Here is a 23,785-nt window from a genome sequence, read left to right as displayed (position 1 = left end):
ATATCTGTATATGTACAGATGTCTACACATCTCACATGTACTCCTGAGCTCCTCCTGAGCTCCCTGCACATTTCACATGATTATATTTTATTTTACTTTTCCCTTAGTTTAATGCTTGTTAATATTCTGTGTGCTGTTTGCTCTGTTTAGTGTGTTACGTCATACATGTATGCACTCGCCAAGACAAACTTGTATGTTTAACAAAATAAAGCAATTCTGATTCTGATCATGGCATGACCAAATGTTCATAGTGCCTCCTAGTGGTAACAAATGCTGTTTTCCATTCGTCACCCTCCTCAACTCGAACCAAGTTGTAGGCACTCCTGAGATGGAGTTTACTGAAAAACTTGAGAGGTAGAGGATAAAGGTATTTTTGGTGACGTGGTTTAGGCTCTGATGGTCTACACAGGGGTGAAGACCCCCATCTTTCTTTTTCACAATGAAGAATCCAGATGCAGCAGGAGAAGTAGAGGAGCGACTAAAACCTTGATCTAGGGTCTCCTGTATGTAATCCTCCAGGGCTCTTTCCTCTTCTTGGGTGAGTAGATATAATCACGATTTGGGGAGTGTAGAACCTTCGATGAGGATGAGTAGTCTGTGATTGGATGAGGAAAAATGAGTCAGTCATGTCTTCCTCTGAGGGATTCTGTGAGTTGGAGTCCAGGTTGTGCTCGGTGGGTAGAGAGTTAGGGACTACTGGGTTGAAGAGAAGCATGACATGTAGTCTGAATTGGTGGGGTTAAACTGCTGTAGTCTGAATGGGTGAAGCTAAACATTGGGGCTAAACTGCTAATCAGTATAATCATTAACGCTTTGATTAAACACCAAGAATTAACCCACAGAAAAGGATTTCTATTAAGAGCATTTCCAGAGAGCATTACTCAGCCAATAGCACACAGAGCAACAGACACAACTGGTTCAGTTTGTCACCAATGTGAAAGAGCCTAACATCCCAATTACAAGCATTAGGTATGTCTACTAAGAGTGAGAAGGTTGCTGCTGTTTCTATGTCTGTAGATGGATTTAGTTTTTCAGTTAGTAAAACCGACAAGTTTAACGGAAAACCCTGATAAATACTGCATTTTTTTCCACTTCAGTGCTCAATTTTCTGAGCTCTGCTCAAAGTAAGATGTTTTCTTGTAATATCACATTTGACTGACCAAACTTTAGATTAGGCAACCGCTATCTGGCCTAATACCCAGAACCACACTTAGGAACAGTTTTTGAAATATTTTCATATGGTTTTTGATCATCCTCATGATGGGAAAGTCAATGATGAACTTTTAACAAAACTTCGCTAAGGTAATCATTCAAAAACTTTTTTTTACTCGTCCAGCAGGGGATACAGGAATCTGTCCATCAGAAGCCAAAAAGTCTACATGTCCCTGCTGATATTCTAAGTAATTATGTCTAAATTACTTTATTACCACAAAAAAGACTCTTAGAACTCAAGGAAAAATGTATGCCAAGATTCAAAATTAGGACCAGAAACACATGTCTTTTCTGGCTCTGTCCAAATAATTACTGGAAAGAACTTCAGGAACTTCTGAAATGTATGTGTTAATATTATGTGAATATTAATTAGTTTGTCAGCAGTAGTTCAGGCTGTCAGTCCATCAGAAGGCAAAGAAGGTTCAAAGGTGCTGTTTGCACGTCTCTGCTGACATTCAAATGAACACAGACATTCTATTATTACTTTTAATACTACTATGATACCACAAAAATGACAAAAAAAAAAACTAAAAGAACAACTAACAGTGATAATCAGTAATTTACACCAAGATGCAAAATTAGGACCAGACACCCCATTTCTGGTACAGTCCAATGTCAGGACATTTTAGACTTCAAGCAGATCAACACGTTTCACTCTAGAAGAGACTTGCAGTGTCATTCTTATGACAATTCTTTAATAATAGCTTTACTAGTGTAATAGTGTTTATTAGTTATGATTTCTAAAAAAGTTGTTCATACACTGTGTATAATCCATTTTTATCTGTGCTGCCAAGATTACTGCTCTCTGCCCATCAGAAGCCAAACAATTCTGAAGGCCATCAGGTGGTTTGTTGGTCTTTGCTGTCTGAACTTTGTCTTTTACCTTGCAAAAGAAAATAGACATTTCAGTTAATATTCTTAATATTTGTTTATTATTAAGAAAAGGCAACTAGCAGTAACAGGAGCAATGGCTTAAACTAAATAGTATATCATTCACACTAAAATACAAAATTATGACCAGACACACACCCTGTCCAATGCCAGGACATTTTGACTTCAATTACGTCAACAAATTTTACCCCCAAAAAGTCCTGGAATGTCAATCTCAGGACAATCATTTAGTAACAGCAGTACTGATGTAGTAGCATTTATTGTAAAGATTTTTTAAATGTATGTGTTAATATTATATGAATATTAATTAGATGGCAGTAATTCCTGCTGTTGGTCCATCAGAAAGCAAAGATTCAGGTTCAGCATCACATTTGGTGATCTTTGCTGTCTGCACATCTCTGCTGACATTCTAAATGAACACAGACGTTCCATTATTACTTTTAGTATTACTATAATTGCACAAAAATGACTAATAAAATCTAAAAGAAGGACTAATAGTAATTTATTAATGTAATTTATCTTAAGATGCAAAATTAGAGCCAGACACACACCACGTTCACCACTGGTACAGTCCATGTCAGGACGTTTTAGACTTCAAGCACATCAACACATTGCACCCCCAAAGGTCTTGGAATATCAATATCAGGTGATTTGTTTAATGGTATCTACAGACAGGTGACAAATTAGAGACATACTTAAATGAGAAGAGAAGCATAACAAGTGCAGATGCTTCCAAATAAGTGTACTACATAAAACAATATTATAGTGGCATGTACAAATATGTTGAACAGTGGTATTCCTTACAGTCTTTATTGGAGTCTTTTAGAAGATTCATCTCCAAAAACATCCCTGGAACTAATAAATTAACATTACATTCTATGCATGAATTTCAAGACAGGATCATGTAGTTTTGTTCTATAATCACACCAAAATTCTGTTTCATGTTAATGTGCTACAACATACTTACCTGTGCCCCAGAGGTTAGTGGACAAACATTTAGGTTGATAATATGTTGGTCTTGGTAGTCTTTAAAAGGATGGTGCCAATACAAATATACTACAACCCCATTTCCAAAAAAGTTGGAATGCTGTGCGAAATATAAATAAAAACAAAATGCAATGATGTGCAAATCATTTAAACCCTATATTTAATTGAAAATAGTACAAAGACAACATATCAAGTGTTGAAACTGAGAAGTTTTATTATTTTTTTAAATATATGCCTATTTTGAATTTGATGCCAATAACTTGTTCCAAAAAAGTTCGGACGGGGGCCTGTTCATCACTGTGTTTCATCACCTCTTCTTTTAACAGGAAACACTGCTGTAGTTTTGAAAGTGAAATGTTTTCCCTTTCTTGTTTGAAATTGAATTTCAGCTCAACAGTTCAGGGCCTCTTTTGTCATATTTTTCATTTCATAATGTGCCAAATGTTATCAGTGGGTGACAGGTCTGGACTGCAGGCAGGTCAGTTTAGCACCCAGGCTCTTTTAATATGGAGCAATGCTGTTGTAATACGTGTAGAATGTGGTTTTACATCATCTTGCTGAAATAATCAAGGCCTTCCCTGAAAAAGACGTCATCTGGATGGCAGCATATGTTGCCAAAAAATGTGTATATCATTGAGCATTACTGGTGCCGGTAACACTTTACAATACTGTTTCGTAGTTAACAAGAAACTAATCAGGAATTAAGCAGGAACGAATTAGTAGTGCTCCATTAATACTTAAGCAATGACTCTTAACAACCAAGGACTACTAGTTAACTACTCAATAGGTAATGATGAACTAATGATTAGGGTAGTTCACTATAAACTAAACAATAACTACTGAGTCTCATAGAGAATTACACAGTAATTAGTAATAGTTATTTCTTAAAATTAATGTCTTAAAGGTTCTGCTGAACTACTAACTGATGTAGTGTATTCCAACACTTCTACCAGTAGTGAAATTTACTACACAGTGTGTCTCTAAAATATAATGGATTATATCCTCCATTTCCTCATGTGTTTGTTTTGATCAGAAACCTTAAAAGGCTAATGCACATCTTCATATTTGGCAGTGTGAACCAGTTTGCACATCAGCCTACAAATGGGACAATTGCTAAAATACTTCAGTATTGAGTAGACCAGTCTGCTTACCTCTCATCTTCAGAAAAGAAAACACCATTCTTTTCTGTGGGAGCACGTGAGCCAGTGTTTCTTCTGTACAGTAGTTCTCCTTTAATGTCCTCTTGAGGGCAGAGCCAGTTGAAGAGAGGGCTCATGGAAATATCTGACTGTATGTGTCCTGACCTTAAATTCACTTGGTTCTACACATTACCAAGTGAATATGTAATTACTGTCTGTTAGATAATGATTGAGGTGTTGCTGTTCTTCAGTAGGAGCTAATGATGATCAAGAACAGTATAAAGTGAAACACATGGTAACGCATAATTAATGAACTAGGAGTTAATGATGATCTGGAACAGTATTATAAAGTGAAACACATGGTAACGCATAATTAATGAACTAGGAGTTAATGATGATCTGGAACAGTATTATAAAGTGAAACACATGGTAACGCATAATTAATGAACTAGGAGTTAATGATGATCTGGAACAGTATTATAAAGTGAAACACATGGTAACTCATTACTAATGAACTAGGAGTTAATGATGATCTGGAACAGTATTATAAAGTGAAACACATGGTAACTCATTACTAATGAACTAGGAGTTAATGATGATCGAGAATAACAAAGTGAAACACATGGTAACGCGTAACTCATAAACTAGGAGTTAATGATGATCAGAAACAGTACATAAAATGTAAATAAATTAGAAATAAAAAACCCTATTGAAAGAAAGTATGTACTGTAGTACAAAAAATATTAATAAAGAATTTTTGAAAAAAGTAAGAGTAAATAAGTTGTTTATTGAGTCCTTTTTTATTTGTGAACAGTCCAAATGTGAAAAAATCCCTGAGTTAGCTAGCTATAACACTGAAAATAATACACCCAAACAAAATGAAATCAAAATCTTTCATTACTACTGAAGGAGAAAGTCTGAGAGCTGAGATTGATCACAGTATGTTCTGCTAGCACATTAATTACACATCTTTCTGTTTCATATCTGAGGCACAAAGTTTTTTTGCCTTTTAGCTTAGCTCACATTAGCAAAATTAAATAGCTAGCTAGTATTGGCCCTCATTAAAGGGCAAAATTAGTACTTTTGTGATATTCGCAGCTGACTTTGTTAGTGTGTATTCTGACAATTGTACTAAATTTTCACAAAAACAAACACACAACCACACACACAAAGTATCAACATACATGCACACGTTATTATTTTTTTTGTCTTTTTCTCTTGCTTTTGCAGTGAAAGTGTTCAGAAAATTTTTATTTAAAAAAATGTCACATTAGGGAAGAAAATTTACAACATGCATTTGAGACACGGCTAATTTATGCTCCTGATTTATGCATGGTTGTACAGGTGCATTAGAGAAAATTCAAGATACTGAGCCTCTAGTGGTTAAATAGGTGAAGTACAACTTTTTGTTTTACTCTTTGGATTCGCCTCACATTCCTGCCTATCAACACAAAGCATGGCTGTAGAATCAACGGTGACCAGTGAAGCTCATGTAGAGTTTACTGGCATGACCCAGTATTGTCATTACTTCACTTACTAGTGATGTTGCCTTATTTTGTTAGGGTGTTGCCATACTTTGTTATTAAATTATAGATGACAAATGTATGATATTATGCTAATGCTGCTTGAAAAGAGATCAAAATACTCAATATAGCCTAGAGCTCAATAGAGCACATTGAGTGCAGTCCTTTTCATACCTAAAACAATTTCACAAGATGTTAATCAAAGCGAACATCATGGCCATCAGATAATTTATTTCAGGGTAGTAAAAGATAAGCATCCAGAGAGAACTGCAATACTACAGTATTGATTTGTTCTCCTTGGTAAATTATGGTGACATCGCATTACATTTCACTCATTTAGAGAGACTTTTCATATCACACTATCTAAGTACTCTCCTAATACTTCTCTCTGTTGCAGCAGCATCTGGCTGTGCCTCCTGTGCTCACAAGGCATGACTGTGTTAGCACACCTGGTGTTGCTCCCTTAAAAATGAACTGCTTCATAGTTAAGTTTCACATCTTTAAACACTTCACATTTGATTCATACTGATTTGCTGCTAAAGAATAGTGAGGAGTGATTTGCTGTGCTGCTGTTCTTTGTAATGAGCTGTAATGAGATAAACATGGCCTCTACAGCAGCATTTAAGGTGGAACTGAAAGTCTGAATAAGAAGCGAACTTCAGCCTCACCTGGTTACCTGGACTGGAGTTTGATGCAGTAGACTCGTATAACATAAAGCTCTATGAAAGTGGTTCATACAAAGCATGACTTTACCAGTGATAATAATTGATGTACTTGATGCCATATCAGGTTCTGCATATTTTTCAGGTTGTTTACAAGTAATATAAGAAAAAAGCGATGCAAAAATCTACACAAAGCTGGCTGCACATAGTTGCACTCAGCAGCGCACTCCTCCCTGAAGTGCACCTACATGAAAGAGAGAAGCAAGTTTTGCTTTTTACCTTCTCCTGCCGAATATAAACTGTAGGTTTAGGCCTGCGCACTTACTTCAGACATAAGACGCTGCCAGAATGCCTCCGGTTTGTCACTGAAATGGACACAGGAAGCTTACATCAGACCCTCTGTGTCAGAGTGAGAAATCTGGAATTCTTACTTAGAGGATAAAACATCAACTAAAATTACTCCAGAAGGTTGACTGGTTGCATAACAGTGTATTGAAAATGATGCATTATGTATTAGTGGAAATCTTTTATTCATTTTTGCTTTCTGAGTTGATGGGTATTTAAAAAAAAACACTAAGTGGCTGTCGTCCAGACCAGCCCTTTACGGTATTTGGCGACCTTTTGAAAAAAACAAACAACTCTGTCATCAAGCCCTTTAGACTGTCAATATGTACAAACTCATTTCTAAACAAGTTGAGAGAAATGCAATGCAAATTAAAAAACAGAAAGCATTTATTCATAAATCTACTTTGACCTGTATTAGAACACACACAGTACAAAGACAAGACATTTATTGTTTTAACTTATTCATTTGATTGCTTTTTACAGATGGGTCAAGGCCCGCCGCTTTGGCAAAAATGCATCAATAAAAAAATCCAGCTGTTAACAAACAACATTCCTTGGCCAGGGATTGCAAGGATAAACATCTCTGTGTGTGAAGGGCCGAAACCCACAACTTAATGACTGTGATCTTTAACCCCTCAGATAGAAATGAACTAAAAACTGGCTTGTTTGTGTGATGGTGATCAACACATGGGCTCAGAAATACTTGGACAGACCACTGTCAGTAAGCACTGTTTAGCGCTGTTTATGCATCCATAAATGTAAGTTAAGGCTGTACTCTGCACAGTGTAAGTCCCATATTAACAACGTCCAAAAACGCTGCCGACTTCTCTGGGCTTAAACTAATCTGAAATGGACAGATTCTCAGTGGAAACGTGTATTGTGGTCTGACAAGTCAACCTTTCAGATTTTTTATGGAAACAATGCACGTCATGAGCCAAAGACAAAAAGAACCATCCAGATTGTTACCAGCCTAAAGTTGTAAATCCACCATCTCTTATGGTCTGGGAGAAGTTTTTACAGGGTAACCTGCACATCTGTGAAAGCAGCATTAACAATGAACACATTTTGGAGCAACATAAGCTGCCTTTTAGACCGCATCTTCTTCAGGGACATCCCTGATTATTTACAACACCAAGAAACAGAATGTTTGTGTTAGAGCACCCTGGCTGCGTAATCAGAGAGTGTGGGTGCTAGACTGACGTGCCTGCAGTCCAAAACTGTCTCCCACTGAAAACGTGTCTTAAGTTCAACATACAAGAATTAAGGCCCTTTATGGTTGCTCAGCTGAAGACTTGTATAACAGAAGAATGACAAAAATTCTGTTTTCAAATCTGGATCAGTTTGTGTCGTCAGCCCCCACATGATGATTAAGTGCTGTTTAAAGGAAAGGTGATGTAACACAACATTGCTTGATTGTGGTAGTGGTAGTGGTAGTGATCACTCAGTGGTTGTTACTGATAGCTTTGTATTGTATTCAACAAGCATCTAGCACTCCTCCATAACCACCAAAATTTAGACTCGTCACTTCCTCTTAAAACACACCTGTATCAATTTTATGGTTTTTTCACGTCCTGTCGGCTCTGGGGATCTAACCTGTGACCAGAAGGTTGCCGGTTCGTTCCCCAGAGCTGACAGGACTGAAGTGCCCTTGAGCAAGGCACCTAACCCCCAACTGCTCCCCGGGCGCTGTGGATAGGGCTGCCCACCTCTCTGGGCAAGTGTGCTCACTGCTCACTATTGTGTATGTGGTGTTTCACTTCAGGGATGGGTTAAATGCGGAGGTGAAATTTCCCCATTGTGGGACTAATAAGGGTCACTTAATCTTAATCTAATCTATAAAAAGCCCCTCTCAACATCCCGCCCAATGGTGTTTGATTAAAAGGAGTGCTAAAAATTGAAAGGAGTGATAAAATATTAACTACATTGTGAGACATCAGTCTGATTAACCATACGACAACTAAAAAATGTGATTAATATTATATATTTGACTAAAAATATATATATCTTGTGCACTAAGGAGCATGTAATGAAATATGTGCTGTTTTTACACATACATTTTTAGGAAACTTTCCAAACAGACTTTTATTCCTGACTCTTGTCTTGCCATTTAACCATCCTTATGTACTGTGAACGAGAAAAATTACTCTTTGGCTGTGATCCAGGTAATAATCTAACACCTGATGTACCAAAAACTACCCAGCATTTGGGATGTTTTTATTTCATTTTTAATTAATGTTGTGCTATAACCCAAGGAGCTTTCAGAGGTTCGAGAGTATTCTTTGTAAACCCTTTAGTTGGCATTGCCATTGCTTTCTCAAGTAGCGTGCAGTGTAGCATGTTGGTCAGTGCAATGTAGAAGTCAAGGATTCGATCTTCCCCTGAAACCACTAACTTTGTTTATTTTGTTTCCTTTTGAGTTTTCATTTCTCTCGAGACTGTTTGTTATTTTTTTCCCTGAGTACTTTGCCCATTCTTTTCTTGAGTTTAACTTTCCCTTAAAGTCCCTGTTGCTCTCTTTCAGGCCACCGTCTAGCGTCTCCTGGGTGTTCGGTCCCTTTGCACTCCAGTTTACCATCATGAAGGTTGCGAGTTTGATGTTCGCACGGGGCGAACCACCTGGATTGTTCCACTAATAAAGTACGCTGCACACAATTAAATTATATTAATTCAAATAACCAGCAAATAGCTTTGTGAAACATTAAATCCATTAAACTCATTGAACACTGTTGATATGTCTAATGAGACAATGCATTAGTAAACATGGAAACATCAAATTATATAAATCTAAAGAACTAGTGTCACATCTTTATGAATTTGAAAGAAATGTGTGTGGGGGTGCATTTATATGTGCATGTGTGGATCTTTTGCAAAAACTAAGCTGAATGTAACACCTGAAGAACAAGAAAGCACTTGTTGGAAGCCAAATTCTAAATAATTGACACCCCATTTTTCCTTCATAGCGAGCCTGTTTTTGTGTACTGAGCCTCATCAGTCATGCAAGTTTCATAATCTTTTTTTTTCTACCTGGGTCTCATGCCTGTGTCCTTATCTTTTTAAAAGAGATGGTACTAAACAATGTCACTGAAATTGAAGAACTGTTTCTCTGAAAAAAAAAAAAAAAACCTTCCCTTGCAGGATCAGATAAACATTTACCGTCAGTTATGCAAGAGTTGAAATGCAGGGCATGTAAATATGGCATGTTATAAATGCAGAAGCTGCAGCACCAGCTTTAGACCTTCTCCTGTGAGAACAGCTGGAAAATAGATCTAACTGGTCACAGGAGCCAAGAAAGATTCTGTAAACATCTACAGAGTCTGAGTGACTGTAGAGCTTCACTACCAGGTGAGCATCCACACTTCTTATTCATCACTTACAGCCACTTTAGTTTTACTGACGTTAAATGTGATTATCAGCTGTGTGTAACTTGTGAAGGTGGCTAACAGGTTGTGCTAAAATTTTTGCAGTAAAATGAAGTCTGTGCTCGTTCTGCTGGGTGTCCTCCTGCCTCTGACCTGCTTTGGTCAAAGTAAGTTTAATTTCTCCACGTTCTTATAACTATGTTTTATAAAAACAAATTTAAGAACGTAGAGTGCTCGCCTGTATCTTGGCATTTTCCTGTATTGTGTTAGATTAGATCAGTGCTCGATCAGTTAACAGTGAATGAAGGCTGCAGAATGTTTACATTAAATGTCTAATTTTAAAGGGAAATTGAGGACGACAAAATCCCAAGAAGTAGTCATCTCTTACATTCTTGATCCATCACTAATGCAATAATGTGCACTATTTAATACCAGCACTGTACAAAAGTATGAATAATACAAAAGTATTCATCAAGTAATCAAGGTTTATAGTAGGAGTTTTCCAGAGTGTGTTTTTAATTGGGATGTCATTAATAACCTTAATTAGAGCAGTCTCAGTCTCAATACTATGATTAGGCCGAAATCCAAATTGAAAAAAGCCAGTAAGCTGCTTGAAGATGATTTTCTCAATGATGTTTGAGTGAAAGGTAGATTTGAAATTGGTCTATAATTAGAATCGCTTCTAGATTTTTCTTTTTAAAGAGAGGCTGCAGTTTTTAACGTGAGGAAAAATGTCCAACGTAAGTGAGGTGAAGTACGTCCACTGCTGTTGAGTGAAACGTTCTTTAAAACTTTGGTTGGTAACATGTCAAGACTGCACATGGATGATTTGAGATGACCCACTGTATCAATTAAAATTTAATTATTGATAACACTAAAGTGAGACATTTTAACCATGATATCTTTACATGGTGATGGACAGAACACCGGCTCTCTGGCCATATTTCTAGGTGACTGTTAATTTGTTAACCGTGGAGAAGAGCATTTTGCTGTTATTACTGATAATGCTGTAGAAAGAGGATTTCTGTTTTTAGCCAGCTAAGAAATTTTTGCACTTCAAATAATTGTTTACACAAAGCTGAAGTCAACTTCTAATTCACCAGCTTCTTGTTCGAATTCTCCTGTTCCACCTTAAATGGGGCAGCAAACATTATAATAACTGTTGCATCATTTATGGTGGAACAGGAGAATTCAAACAAGAAGGTGGTAAATAGGAAGCAAACGTCAGCCTCATCCATCCATCCATCATCTAAACCGCTTATCCTTCTGGGTCGCGGTAGGGTGCTGGAGCCTATCCCAGCTGTCACGTCAGCCTCATGTTCACTGTAAATTCACTGTAGTTCACTGAAACTCCAAAATGATCTAAATACAAGCTGGAAGAACATTTTACTGGCATGCTATCTTGGTTTTCTCGGGGTTGGAGCTGCCCTACAGACAACGGGAGAAAGGCTTTTAGGGGTCTCGTTCAATGGCGGAATTCAGTCCGTGATCAAATAGAGCCTAATCAAATTCTCTGGTTAAATATGAACTGAGGACCCCACAGTTCACATTTTAAAGAACTCAAGAACGTGAATTTCTTATATATTGATGGTTTTACATTCATTTACCCACAGAATTAGATTAACCACTTTTTAATCACACTGTGGGTTCAGCCTTTGACTTTGACATCCGGCTGGATAACCAGGTCTAGTTAACAGGGAAGTCAATGGCAATTGCCAATTCAAATATGTCAGTGTATCAAATAACATTATAAAATGAATTTGTAGGTGTCTCGCAAAATATCTGAATGCAGGTTAAAGTTATTGTGACATTAGCAACCTATGTTAGCTAACGTTGGCCTGCACATTTTGCTACATTCTCATTGGTAGCAACATTATTTAATAAACTGTCAAATGAAAATGATTACTGTTTTAAAAAATAAATATTTACTGTGTTATCAACCACACTGCCTCTAGTACGTGTCAGGAAAGCTGCTCCTTTCAGTTCAAGTCTGACAAATCATGAGCTGTACTGAGCCCAAATGATTCAGCAATAAAATGCTCACTACAAATGCATGTAGTGGGTGTCACTGGTCTTGTTAGTTGGAATAGAACGCAGAGAGTGACCATTCTCCTCTTGCACCCAAAAGCATTTGTAAATGAGTTCCATCTCCTAACAGCTAGAATATTACTCAAGTAGAGCGATGCAGCGTGTGAAGTTTGTAAGGGGTCAGTTGGTTTCATAGTTCATGAATAAGCAATATATAGTAGCTTATGATCCGCTGTAGTTGATTTGTGTAATTTGTGACATCTCAGTTCACATCAAATAAAGTGTAATTACTAAGTAATGGTTAGAGGGCAGTAGAAATTTAAAATGTAGAGGTCATTTTATGCACGCTGTAGTGCCCAATAAAAGTTGACTGAAGCAGAATTCTGACAATAATCACATACTTCCTGCTTATATAACATTTTGAGTGAGGAGGGAAAATCCTGTTCTGGGCCTCATTTGAACTGTATTGGAAAGTGTATTATCTTAAGGGAATGGGCAAAGGCCTCAATAAATATGTATTGCCCAGGAATCATTCCTGAGATAATTCTCTTAAAAATGCTTCCCAAAATGTCAGACAAAGCATTAAACAACAAACTGTAGAGCAACAGAATATTACAAAATACCTAATATTTCAAACGGATAATGTTCAATTCGCAGTGTTCAAGCTGTGACTTTTGTACCACACTATTCCATCGGTTATACTTGACTGATGTAACTTCAACATGTTCTTTGTTACCTTTCACATGGAAGAAGTTATGTTGGAAATGCCAGACTGTTTCCGTATTTCAGTATTTAAATGAATATCAATAAGATATTTAAAGAGTTTTCCGAAAGGTTCCAATTTATAGGTTTCATGTATGTTTTGTCGTCTAACCAACATTAGCGTTGCGGCAAATCATGTCATTGGCGGGACCAACCAGCCAAGTCTTAATTAACTGCAACAACAGAGTGAAGGTCTGTAGCATTTCGCACTTGAAACTTAATGTTGTGTATTGAAATCATCAGCCTGTTATAAAGAATTTTGATTATAGTTATAAAGTTTCACATTAGGTCAAATGAGATTATTACTATTGTTTTGTACAGCTTGTCCAACCTAGCAACAATAGCTATGAATAAACTGAACTGGAACTGCACTTTAACTCCACTTGAAGTGTGTTGAGTGATATTGAGAAGAATATTATTTGCTTTTCAGGTGGTTTGACTGGCAAGGGGCTGTTTTTCCCAACTCCATCAGTGGATTCCTATGTAAGGCTCTTCCCCTTGAAGCCCCTGAATTTAGAGGCCTTTACTCTGTGTATGCGTCTGTATGTGGATCCGACTATAGTAAACGATGAAACCCGTGACACCATCCTTTTTGCTTATCGCACCCAAGACCAGGATGAGCTTAATGTCTGGCTGGAGAGCAAGAACATCTCCTTATACCTCACCAATAGCTTAGTGGGCGTTACGTATCCCACCCCACCTCTCTCCATCTTCCGCACAAACCTGTGTCTCACCTGGGAATCCAGCACGGGTCTGACCGCGCTCTGGGTGGATGGCCACCGCAGCACTCTGCAGGCGTACGGGAAAAACATCCAGGTTCAGTCTGATGGTACTGTTCTTCTGGGTCAGGATCCGGACTCTCTCCTTGGTGACTTTGATGAAAGCCAGAGTTTTGTAGGTGAGATTACAGACGTGAACATGTGGGATTATGTGCTGACGGGTGATCAGATTAGGCACTTCAATGATAAGGTGTGGGTGGGACCAGAACCGAATGTGATTAACTGGGACACTGTGCAGTATAAAGGACATGGGACTGCCTTTGTAGTGCCAGAGAAGTATAAATAATATGTAAGACCCATATCTCTGCATAAGGTCCTGTAAAAAAGTAATGGGCCATGTTTTCTGCAATAGTGCTGAAATTAGACATTATATATATATATATATATATATATATATATATATATATATATATATATATATATATATATATATATATATATATATATAATGTCTAATTGCAGCACTATTGCAGAAAACATGGCCCATTACTGGCCCATGAATAAAAATATATATATATATATTCATAAATATTCATAAAATTCAATTACTTAGCATTTCAGCAAAGTGTATAATATAACAATATTGAAAAATTTAAATAAAAACACTGCATGGACAAACAAATGTGTATTCTGGATGTCATTTTGAAAAAAAAATAGCAGTAAAATGAGAGGGAGACATTTACATGACAAACAACTAATTATTATAGAAGAATAAACATTTGTCCAGACATTGATGCTCTGTGTATATGATTATCATACAGGCCAATTTGCAGTTAAGATTAGACAAGATAATCCCAGTTGTATAGCACGGTGACCTGTACCCAGAGCTGTGAAGATGCTCCAGTTTACAATAGAGCATGGAACACACCTGCACCTGTACTGTACCATCATAAATTATACAAGATATACAAGTCACTTCATGAACTTTTACATTTTTTAATTGAATAATTTTAAACATATCATTATACACAGGTCTTTAATGTTACAATAAGTAGAGTTTGATACAAATAATTACTGCAACCTGCTGTTAACGATGGTGTACATTCACTTTCCCACACTGTATTTAACGCTACACAGCCTCAGCTCACACACAGACATTTGAGGTTTGTATACTTCCATAAATATTTAATCTGCATTCTTACATAAGAGTTTGGGCCTTTAGCTTGATACACTTCACACTAGCGTTTTGTGTTTGGCTGGTTTGTGCACTACACTTGGGAAATATCTGACAGTGATTAGGCATAAATATTAGAAATGTGGGGATAATTAGTTAAAATCCTTAAGCAAGTCTGTCCAATTTTTCTCTCTTCATATGACAAAAAAATAAACTTCATACAATAAAACTGTCCAAATATTTCTATCACACATGACCTTTTGTCAGTGTATAAATATTAAACATGAAACAGATTTATGTCATCTAAAATATGGCCAAAGGTATATAGACACCCCTAATTACTGAGTTTAGATGTTTCAGCCACTCCAGAGGGAAGTGACTGGAAGAGCTGATGACCGGGTGAAGAGGGGTCAGTTGTTGTTTTGATGGCACGCTTCATCACCCTGCTGTTGTAGATGTCCTGAAGAGTTTGCAGACTACATCTGATGATCTCTTCACTGTCCTGATTATGCACCTGTGTTTGGCTCATTCTTGTGAGGTGGAAGAACTAAACAAGATGGTTATGGATGATGTGAGGATGGACTCAATGATCGTTGTGTACACCTGGAACATCAGACTCTGCAGCTGTCTCAAGATGGAAGGTCGAAGTTGTGATTGACTGGACCGTTTCCACTTCCATCAAAAAATTACAGGGATTTCTAAATTTTGCAAATTTCTAGTGTCACTGATCGCCTTACAGTCCTCCTGAAGGGAGCCACCAAGAAGTTCTTTTGGTCCTTCCACGCAGATAGCGCCTTCCGTGTGCTTGAAGAAGCGTTTACTTCTGCTTCTCTACTAAAGCACCCTGACCCTTCCAAGCCTTTCGTGGTTGAGGTAGATGCCTCAGAGACTGGTATTGGTTCTGTTTTGTCACAACACAATGAGTCCTCGCAAACTGGCGTGGTGTATTATCATAAAACCACCTCAGTAGAGAAAAATTATGGTATAGGGGACCAAGAGTTACCCTTTCTTAGTTTTTACAGATCATTAAATCTTAAGTATCAAATGTTTGAATTTCCATTAGGCTTGCTGATCCTTGTTCTTCTTCAAATCTTTTCAAGATTTCAGTTCAACATTTCTTCCTGGCTCATGTAACACTAAGGCTGATGTCCTGTCCTGGGTTTTTCAAAAAAGGTCAAAATGAATTCTGCTCTGAACCCGAGAATATGATAAGAATATACTCCTGAACATACTAAATAATAATAATAATAATAATTTGAATTTATATAGCACCTTTCTCATACCCAAGGATGCTTTACAAAAGATCAGAATATAACAAAATACATAATCAACAGTAAATAAAACAACACAGTACACACACACACACCTCTACATTTCCAACAGCTAGCGAGGGGGGATTACAATGATCACTGTATAGAGTCACATTGCCACCCCAAAAAGAGTCTTTAGCCATGACCAAAGTCACTTTAAGACTATGGTGCGTCACAGGCAGCCAGCCTAGGAAACCTCGAATGCCGAAAATGTCCTTAGCCATGAAAGGGTCGCATTTACCTGCAGCCGAACACCACCAGTCCAGGCAGCCTTATAGCTGCAGTGCAGCTTCGCCCGAGTGGCCGGCCCAGACAGCCACGTAGCTGCGATGTAACGTCGCTTAGGCAGCCGGCCTGAGAGGCCTTGTAGCCGCGGCATAGCGCTGCTCATGCAGCTGAGCACTGCTGGTCCAGGCAGCCTCACAGCTGCAGTTCAGTGTCATCCAAACAGCCTGCCCAGCAGCCACGTATCTGCAGTGTCACATCGATCAGGTCTCCGGTTCAGGCAGCCTCGTAGCCACAACACAGCATCACTCAAGTGGCCAGTCCAGGCCACATTATGGCTGTGATGTAGCATCACCCAAACAGCCAGTCCAAGAAGTCTCTGAGCCACGGCTGGAAAAACACTCTCGGCTGCTATCTCAATGGAATGATGGCAAACTCCTCAGCCAGCAGGGAAACATCAAACCATTCACACAAACGATACAAAACAAAACAAACGAAAAACTGATGTAGAGCGGCAGCCATATTGCGCATTCTCATGCACACACCTAACATACATATCACCTCCATCCATCGTAAAATAGATGAGGAATTAATTAAATTCTTGGAGAATTAAGAAGGACCCAGTCGGTGTCCTCCTAACAAGAAGTATGTACCAGAACAGTTTCATGACCGTTAAATCACCTGGGCTTTAAACAGATAGGAATTGCTTTCAGTCTTACATCTAGTTATCATTCACAAGCAAATGGACAGTATGATGTTAACCTTGAGATTGCCATTTCTAGTATAGGCTGACATGACCCAGAATTCCCTTGCAAGTTCTGCTACTGGATTAAACCCTTTCCAGTTTATTTTAGGTAATGAGCCACCAGTAGCCTCAAGGATTTGGCAGATCCTTGCCAGGGAGCTATACCCTCATACCAACCTGGGAACCAAGTATGGCTATCAACCAGGTTCAGGAGGGATGCAGGAAGCTTACTCCCACATATATTGGTACATTTAAAATTCTGAAAAATTCTCTTTCTCTTTGTGTGTTTCCATGTGTGTGCATTAATTGTGTTAATATCATCCTAAATTCATTTCCGGTTGATACGCTGATCGTGTTGTGGCTGCCGCTTCTCTGTTTCTGTTTTACTGTCTCTCTCTGGACTCTGACTTTCTTCTTTTTTGGCTCTCTGGCTTATGATTTTGTTGAACTCTGGATCTCTGAACTTTGGCTTGTGGACTTCGTTAAACCTTTCTATTACTGATTGGACACCTTGACTGCAGCACTGGTAGCCGGCCACCCCGAGCCCTCTCAAGCACCTCTCCCAACTTCAGCTGCGATGAGTGAATTTCCACCATTCACTAAGTTGTTGGCAATTTTGCGGTGCCAGGTAGTCCAGCCGCTTCCCTGCACTCAATTTGTGGGTGTGTGATTTCTGGTGTTTGGCTGCACTGTGGTGATACTTTTGCGCCTATCTGGATATGACTCAATAAAATGGTTACGATGGTCAACTTTGTATCATGTTTGCTCATCTGTTTTCTGATTTGGGCTACCAGCTTTTGGTTTGAGTGGTGTTGTCTTACTTCGATGAAGATCACATATTCGTCAAGTGACTAAAAAAGCTTAAATACGCATGTCCACCTGGAGCGACTTCTGTTATGTCGTTCAGTCGGCATTGCTTGTCAGCCTAGGTACATCTACCGCGCCCTGCACTCTCCCAGTTTACTGTGCTTTGGAAGGCTGTATCCCAGCTATTTGGTCACACAAGCGAACTTCTAGGATCAGATCAAATAAAATGGAATTAAACATGGACTTCTTTGCACATTCTACAACACATATACCATTACTTCAGTCTCCTCCAAACTTTCATGTCTAAGCCTTGTCTCACAAGTAAAAGGGGAGGTCTACCTGCAGTTTTTAATGGCAGTTTGAAGGTTAAATAAGTGATCTTTCATTATGTTACTTCTTGTGAATACTTGGCTTTGAAGACTTCCCCCCTTACTCCACTGCTTCTGCTGCTAATCTATCATCCTCCCAAATGTATATCTCAATATTTGTCTGATTTAAGTGAACTGCTTATAGTTGCATAGATTATTTATACGTCTTCTTCATCTTCTGGTCAACTTGACCCTGCCCCTACTGCTCTTCTTAAATCCTGCCTCTTTGCAATTGCTTCTCCCATAGTTCATCTTATTGATCAGTGTTTCTCCTCATGTTCTGCCCCAACAGCTGCTGTAACTCCCATTCTTGAAAAACCTGGGTTAGATACTTCATTACTTTCCAATTACAAACCCAAGTCCAATCTCTCTTTTTTTAGCTAAAGTGATAGAGTTGTGGCTTCTCAACCTCAGGATTTTCTCAGCAGAAATAATCTATATGAGCCTTTCCAATCTGGCGTTCGCAACCTGCAGAGTACTGAGACCGCCCTATTAGGAGTGGTTGATGATCTTTTAATGTCTACTCATGCTAGTTTTCTTAATATCCTCATCCTCCATGATGTCTTTGCAGCCTTTGACACTGTAAATCATGACATAATTATTTCCAGACTTTAAAACATAGGCTTTTCAGGCTTAACTATTGCTTGTTTCTGATCATATCTTATTAACAGGCAAGAGTTTATCTCTATAGTCACACAAGTCATCCACTGCTCCAGTTGCTCAGGGAGTGCCCCAAGGCTCTGTCCTTGGACCCTTCCTTTTCATATTATACAGCTCATCTATTGGTCAGACCAACTTAATGCAGACAAAACTGAAGTCTTGTTAGTCGGCCCTAAAACACTGGTATCCAACTTCTCCCATCTCACTGTGAATGTAGATGGTATCCCTATTAAACCAGTTCAAGTCAATAAAAACCTTGGATTAATTTTTAACTCTTCACTTTAATTTTAGCCCCATATTAAGTAACCAAGCAAGACTCATTCTACCATTTGCATAACATTCCATGCCTCCGCCCTCTGCTCAACAATGCTGGTGCAAAAATGCTGGTTTCAGCCTTTATTTTCTCCTGTATTGATTATTGCAACTTCAGTTCATTCAAATCTCAGCAGCCAGTGTCCTCACTATTACCACGTGCACTGCACACATCACTCACATCCTTCATCAGCTTCACTGGTTACCAGTATCCTCCCATATCAAGTATAAACTTCTTCTAACCTTAAAAACTCTTCACGGTCTCACCCCTATATATCTTATCGAACTCCTTCATTTGTACTGTCCCTCTTGCTCCCTCAGATCTTCTGGCATTGGACTTCTTGCTGTGGACCTGCAACAGTGGGTGGCAGGTCTTTTTGTGCTACTGCTACCAAACTTTGGAACGTTCTACCTCAATATCTTCATGACTGCTCTACCCTCTCCTCTTTTAAAGTTCATCTTAAAACATTCCTTTTCACTGCTCACTACTCTTCTTTTTCAAATGTTGCTATAGAGCAAAAATATATGTGTTACATACAACATGTCTTCACAAAATTGGTCTCAATAAGGAAGTCTGCAGATCAAGAATTGTTAAAATTGATATTTGTAAACAATATGGCTGTCATTTGCCAATTAGACCCTTTGAGATTTAGCTTAATGCACAAGAATTGCTAACAATTTGGATTGCTTTGGTCGATTCTCATGAAAGTTAGAAGTCTAATAGTGTACATGATCTTGAGGAAGTCCATCAAGGTTAACACCAATTATTCAATAAGAGGCACAAAACATGCAAAAAACTGTTTCTTAGTAACCACTTGGTCAATTGAGCTGAAAATGTGCATGCTGTATTGTTGTACTACTTTATAACTGTGAAATTAAGGACAACTCAAAAATTGGACAAATATGCCTGACATTGGCCAATAAGCATTCAACAGGCCTTTGGCTTAGCACTTTTTCTGCAATTGTTCTAAAATGTTTTAAAAATGAAACTAGTCTGTGGGTTTTAGTCAAATGGTCACAAATTCTAGTTTTATAACTTAAGTTACTTTCATTTATTTACCTCTTCTTGGATAGCCTTTTCCTTTTCTGTCTAATTATAATCAACAAAACCTTCAGTGTTTATATAAATTCTTAAACTTTGAAGTGCTGAGTTTCTGGTATGTCCACTACAATTGTTTTTTAGGGTATCCAATCCACAAACATTCTGATTTTGACACATTAAGTTCTGCTCCTGAGACTTTTTCATATGAATTAAAGTGCTCAAAGATTATATCTAATTCTCTTTTCGATTTTATAAATACAGTTACATCATAAGCATAAGCAGATATTATGACTTTGCTTTCTCCTAGCTTTACTCCTTATAAGTGTTCATCATTTCTGATTTTAGTAATCAAATGACTAATTGCCAAGACATAAAGAGCAGAACTAAGTGGACAACCTTGTTTTACACCCCTCATGATCTCAAAAGAGTCTGTTAAATGTCCATTTACATTAATCTGCACATTTGATTTAGCACACAAACACTTGATCATGTTTATAAAATGCTAAGGAAAGTTGTACATTCTCAATACGTGCCATATATAAATGTCTGGACACGTAATCAAAAGCTGATCAAGAGCAACCACATAAAAACTTTCTCCACTCTTAAACACCAGTTCCCCCAGCATATTCAGATTGACCCACATAAATCTGCCTTTAATGGCACATGTTTGTTCTCTAGAAATAATACAAATCTAGAACATCATTCAATCTATTCATTATAAGCTTTGCAAATATCTTGTAGTCAACATTCATTAAAGTGACATGCCTCAAGTTATTAATGTCATTAACATCTCCATTTTTATAGAGCACAGACAAAACACCATCATAAAAAGTGTCATGCATAAAACCCTTTTGTACACCTTCATTAAAGGGTTAACCATCTTTTCTGGGAGATTTTTTAAGATTTAACTGTTCAATAGCAGACATTACCTCACTTTCAGTAATTTCAGCTCCTAAGTGATCATAGTTAATGTCATATTTAACATTTAAAAAAGGATTATAAGGAGTTTTTGTCAATTTTGACCTATTTATACATTTCTTCATATAATTCCTTTATCGTGTTTCTTATTTCATTAGGTTCTGTGACTATTTTCATCTTTAATACTGGTGATGAGGAACTTTTGCTTGCGATGGATTTAAAATTATATCAGAACTGACACCAATTTGAATCTGTAGCTGTATCAAAGAATAATTATTTACAACGTCTCCTGCTTTAACTCACATAGATTATTTTCTTCTAACTCTGTTGTTTTGTTTTAGATCATTGGGTTGTTTTATGATGCGATTATACCTCTCGTTCTTTTCTTGATTTATAATTTTGCTTTTATATTTAAAGAAAGTTTTAACATGGATTTTCAAAATTTTCCACAGCTTATGTTCACATCCACAGCTAATTCGTCTTTGAATTCCACAATCACAAATGAATATTTCAAAATCTGTGTTCAATTTCCAAAAATTTACACTTACATTTTTTAAATTAATTGTAGAAATAACGGTTAAGTGATCTGAATCTATTAGTAACTTTGTCTTAAGATTGTATATTGAATATATTATTCACATGCAGTGGATATAAAAAGTCTACACACCCCTGTTAAAATGTCAGGTTTTTGTCATGTAAAAAAAATTCAGACCAAGAGGAATCATTTCAGATTTGTTTCCACCTTTAATGTGACCCATAATCTGCACAATTCCATTGAAAAACAAGCTGAACTCATTTAGAGGGGGGAAATAAAAATAAAACTAACTATTTATATTTATATATTTTTTTTTAATTTTATAATATATATTTAGTATATTTATTTATACTCTAATCATACTAGACACTGCAGGAAGGCAGATCTCCTGGACCTGGGTTAGTGACCTCTGCCTTGCAAGAGGTACTTTCAAGAAATTTCACTTTCCTTCTCTGTCCAGATGTAGATTCTGTAGATCTGTAGATCACAGCATTCCTGCTTTGAACTTTTGTGGTTAGCCTTGTCTTCTGGTCAGCAAAAAAGTAATGCAAATGTTTTGTTAATGCAAACAAAACAAAGCATCAAAGAGCCTCACAATGTTTGCAGTAACTTGAATATCAGACCAGTTATACCAATTTGCAGTGACCGCACCTTTGGTCTAAAACTAGGACTGCTTAATATAAGATCCCTTACTCCTAAAGCCGTCGTTGTAAATGAAATTATTACCGATCATGATTTTGATGCTCTGTGCCTCACAGAAACATGGATTAGACCCGATGAATACTTCAGCCTAAACGAAGCCACACTCCCAGGCTACAGCTATGCACATAGCCCTCGTTTAAGCAGCCGAGGTGGAGGTATAGCAGCCATCCATACTAAAGCTTTAGGCGTAAGTCAGAAAGTAGGCTATACATTCTCTTCTTTTGAAGTTCTTTTACTAAATATACACAATCAAGGAACAAATAAAAATTCCTTTACACTAATTACAGTCTACAGGCCACCAGGGCTGAATTCTCAGTTCTTACAGGGATTCTCTGAGTTTCTATCAAGTCTAATAACGCTTTCAAATAAAATAATAGTTGTCAGAGATTTTAATATCCACTTTGAGAATCCTCAAGATGCACTAAGCAAGGCATTTACATCTATTATAGACTTCATAGGTTTCACCCAAATCATAAAGGGGCCCACACACTACCACAACCACACTCTAGGCTCTCCTCTCTCATAGAAAACAATAAGAATAATCCTAGATTACTTTTCAGCACAATCTCTAAAATAACAGAGAACAAAACAGTCAGTGAACCCCAGATACCATCAGCCTATAGCAGCAATGATTTTATGAACTTCTTTAGTGACAAAATTGAAAAAATTAGGCAGAAAATTCTGAATGCACAGTTAAACTCTACAAACCTGCTGCCTTATAAGCCTCAATCTTGAGAATATTATGATCCCTGCAGAGAGGCTGGAATCATTTACCTTACTCCGAGAAAATGATATAGTTAAAACCGTTTCTTCCACAAAATCATCTACTTGTATGTTAGATCCGATTTTTACAGGTTTTAAATTTCGGATTGATTATAAAATTCTCTTACTGACTTATAAAGCTGTAAACGGACTCGCCCCTCTGTACCTGAGTGAACTTCTCTCTCACTATGAACCATCCCGCCCACTTAGATCACAAGGTGCTGCTCACTATTAGTACCTAGAATTAATAAAGTTACGTCGGGGGGGAGCTTTCTCATACAAAGCCCCCCAGCTTTGGAATAGTCTTCCTGTTAATGTTTGGGACTCAGACACAGCCTCAGTGTTTAAGTCTAGGCTAAAAACTTACTTGTATAGTGAAGCCTTTGGTAATTAGTTTTCCCTATCAGATCTGGACCTGCCGGAGTTTCTGCTGCTCTGCTAACACTGTAATCTGTGATCAGTCACTCTTTACAAAACTGACTCTGTGTGTGTTTTTTCCTTTCTTTCTTTCTTTCCTTTGCTGAGTTGAACAGCTGCCCATTCTGTGCGTCTGATGCTGCTGCCTCTTCTGCCTTGATTGGGTGCCACTGCTGCCAGC

At 37.7% G+C, this 23,785-nt stretch overlaps 1 protein-coding gene across 1 annotated transcript; it reads left to right on the top strand.

The window, feature by feature from the left end:
* Positions 1–10,001: 10,001 nt before the first annotated feature.
* LOC118815266 (pentraxin fusion protein-like) lies at positions 10,002–14,097 on the top strand. Its single transcript, XM_036581269.1, has 3 exons — positions 10,002–10,101; positions 10,224–10,285; positions 13,339–14,097. Exons 2-3 carry the CDS (start codon positions 10,228–10,230, stop codon positions 13,971–13,973), a joined length of 693 nt encoding a protein of 230 aa, XP_036437162.1. The 5' UTR covers positions 10,002–10,101; positions 10,224–10,227; the 3' UTR covers positions 13,974–14,097.
* The last annotated feature ends 9,688 nt before the right edge of the window (positions 14,098–23,785 follow it).

Source organism: Colossoma macropomum, unplaced genomic scaffold (genome assembly GCF_904425465.1).
Source record: "Colossoma macropomum unplaced genomic scaffold, Colossoma_macropomum, whole genome shotgun sequence".
Taxonomy (NCBI): domain Eukaryota; kingdom Metazoa; phylum Chordata; class Actinopteri; order Characiformes; family Serrasalmidae; genus Colossoma; species Colossoma macropomum.
This window is presented reverse-complemented; position numbering and strand designations above follow the sequence as displayed.

Coding starts and splice junctions, on each gene's coding strand:
- LOC118815266 (XM_036581269.1), top strand. CDS start 10,228: ATGAAGTCTGTGCTCGTTCTGCTGGGTGTCCTCCTGCCTCTGACCTGC. Junction 10,286..13,338: donor TCTGACCTGCTTTGGTCAAA/GTAAGTTTAATT, acceptor TTTGCTTTTCAG/GTGGTTTGACTGGCAAGGGG.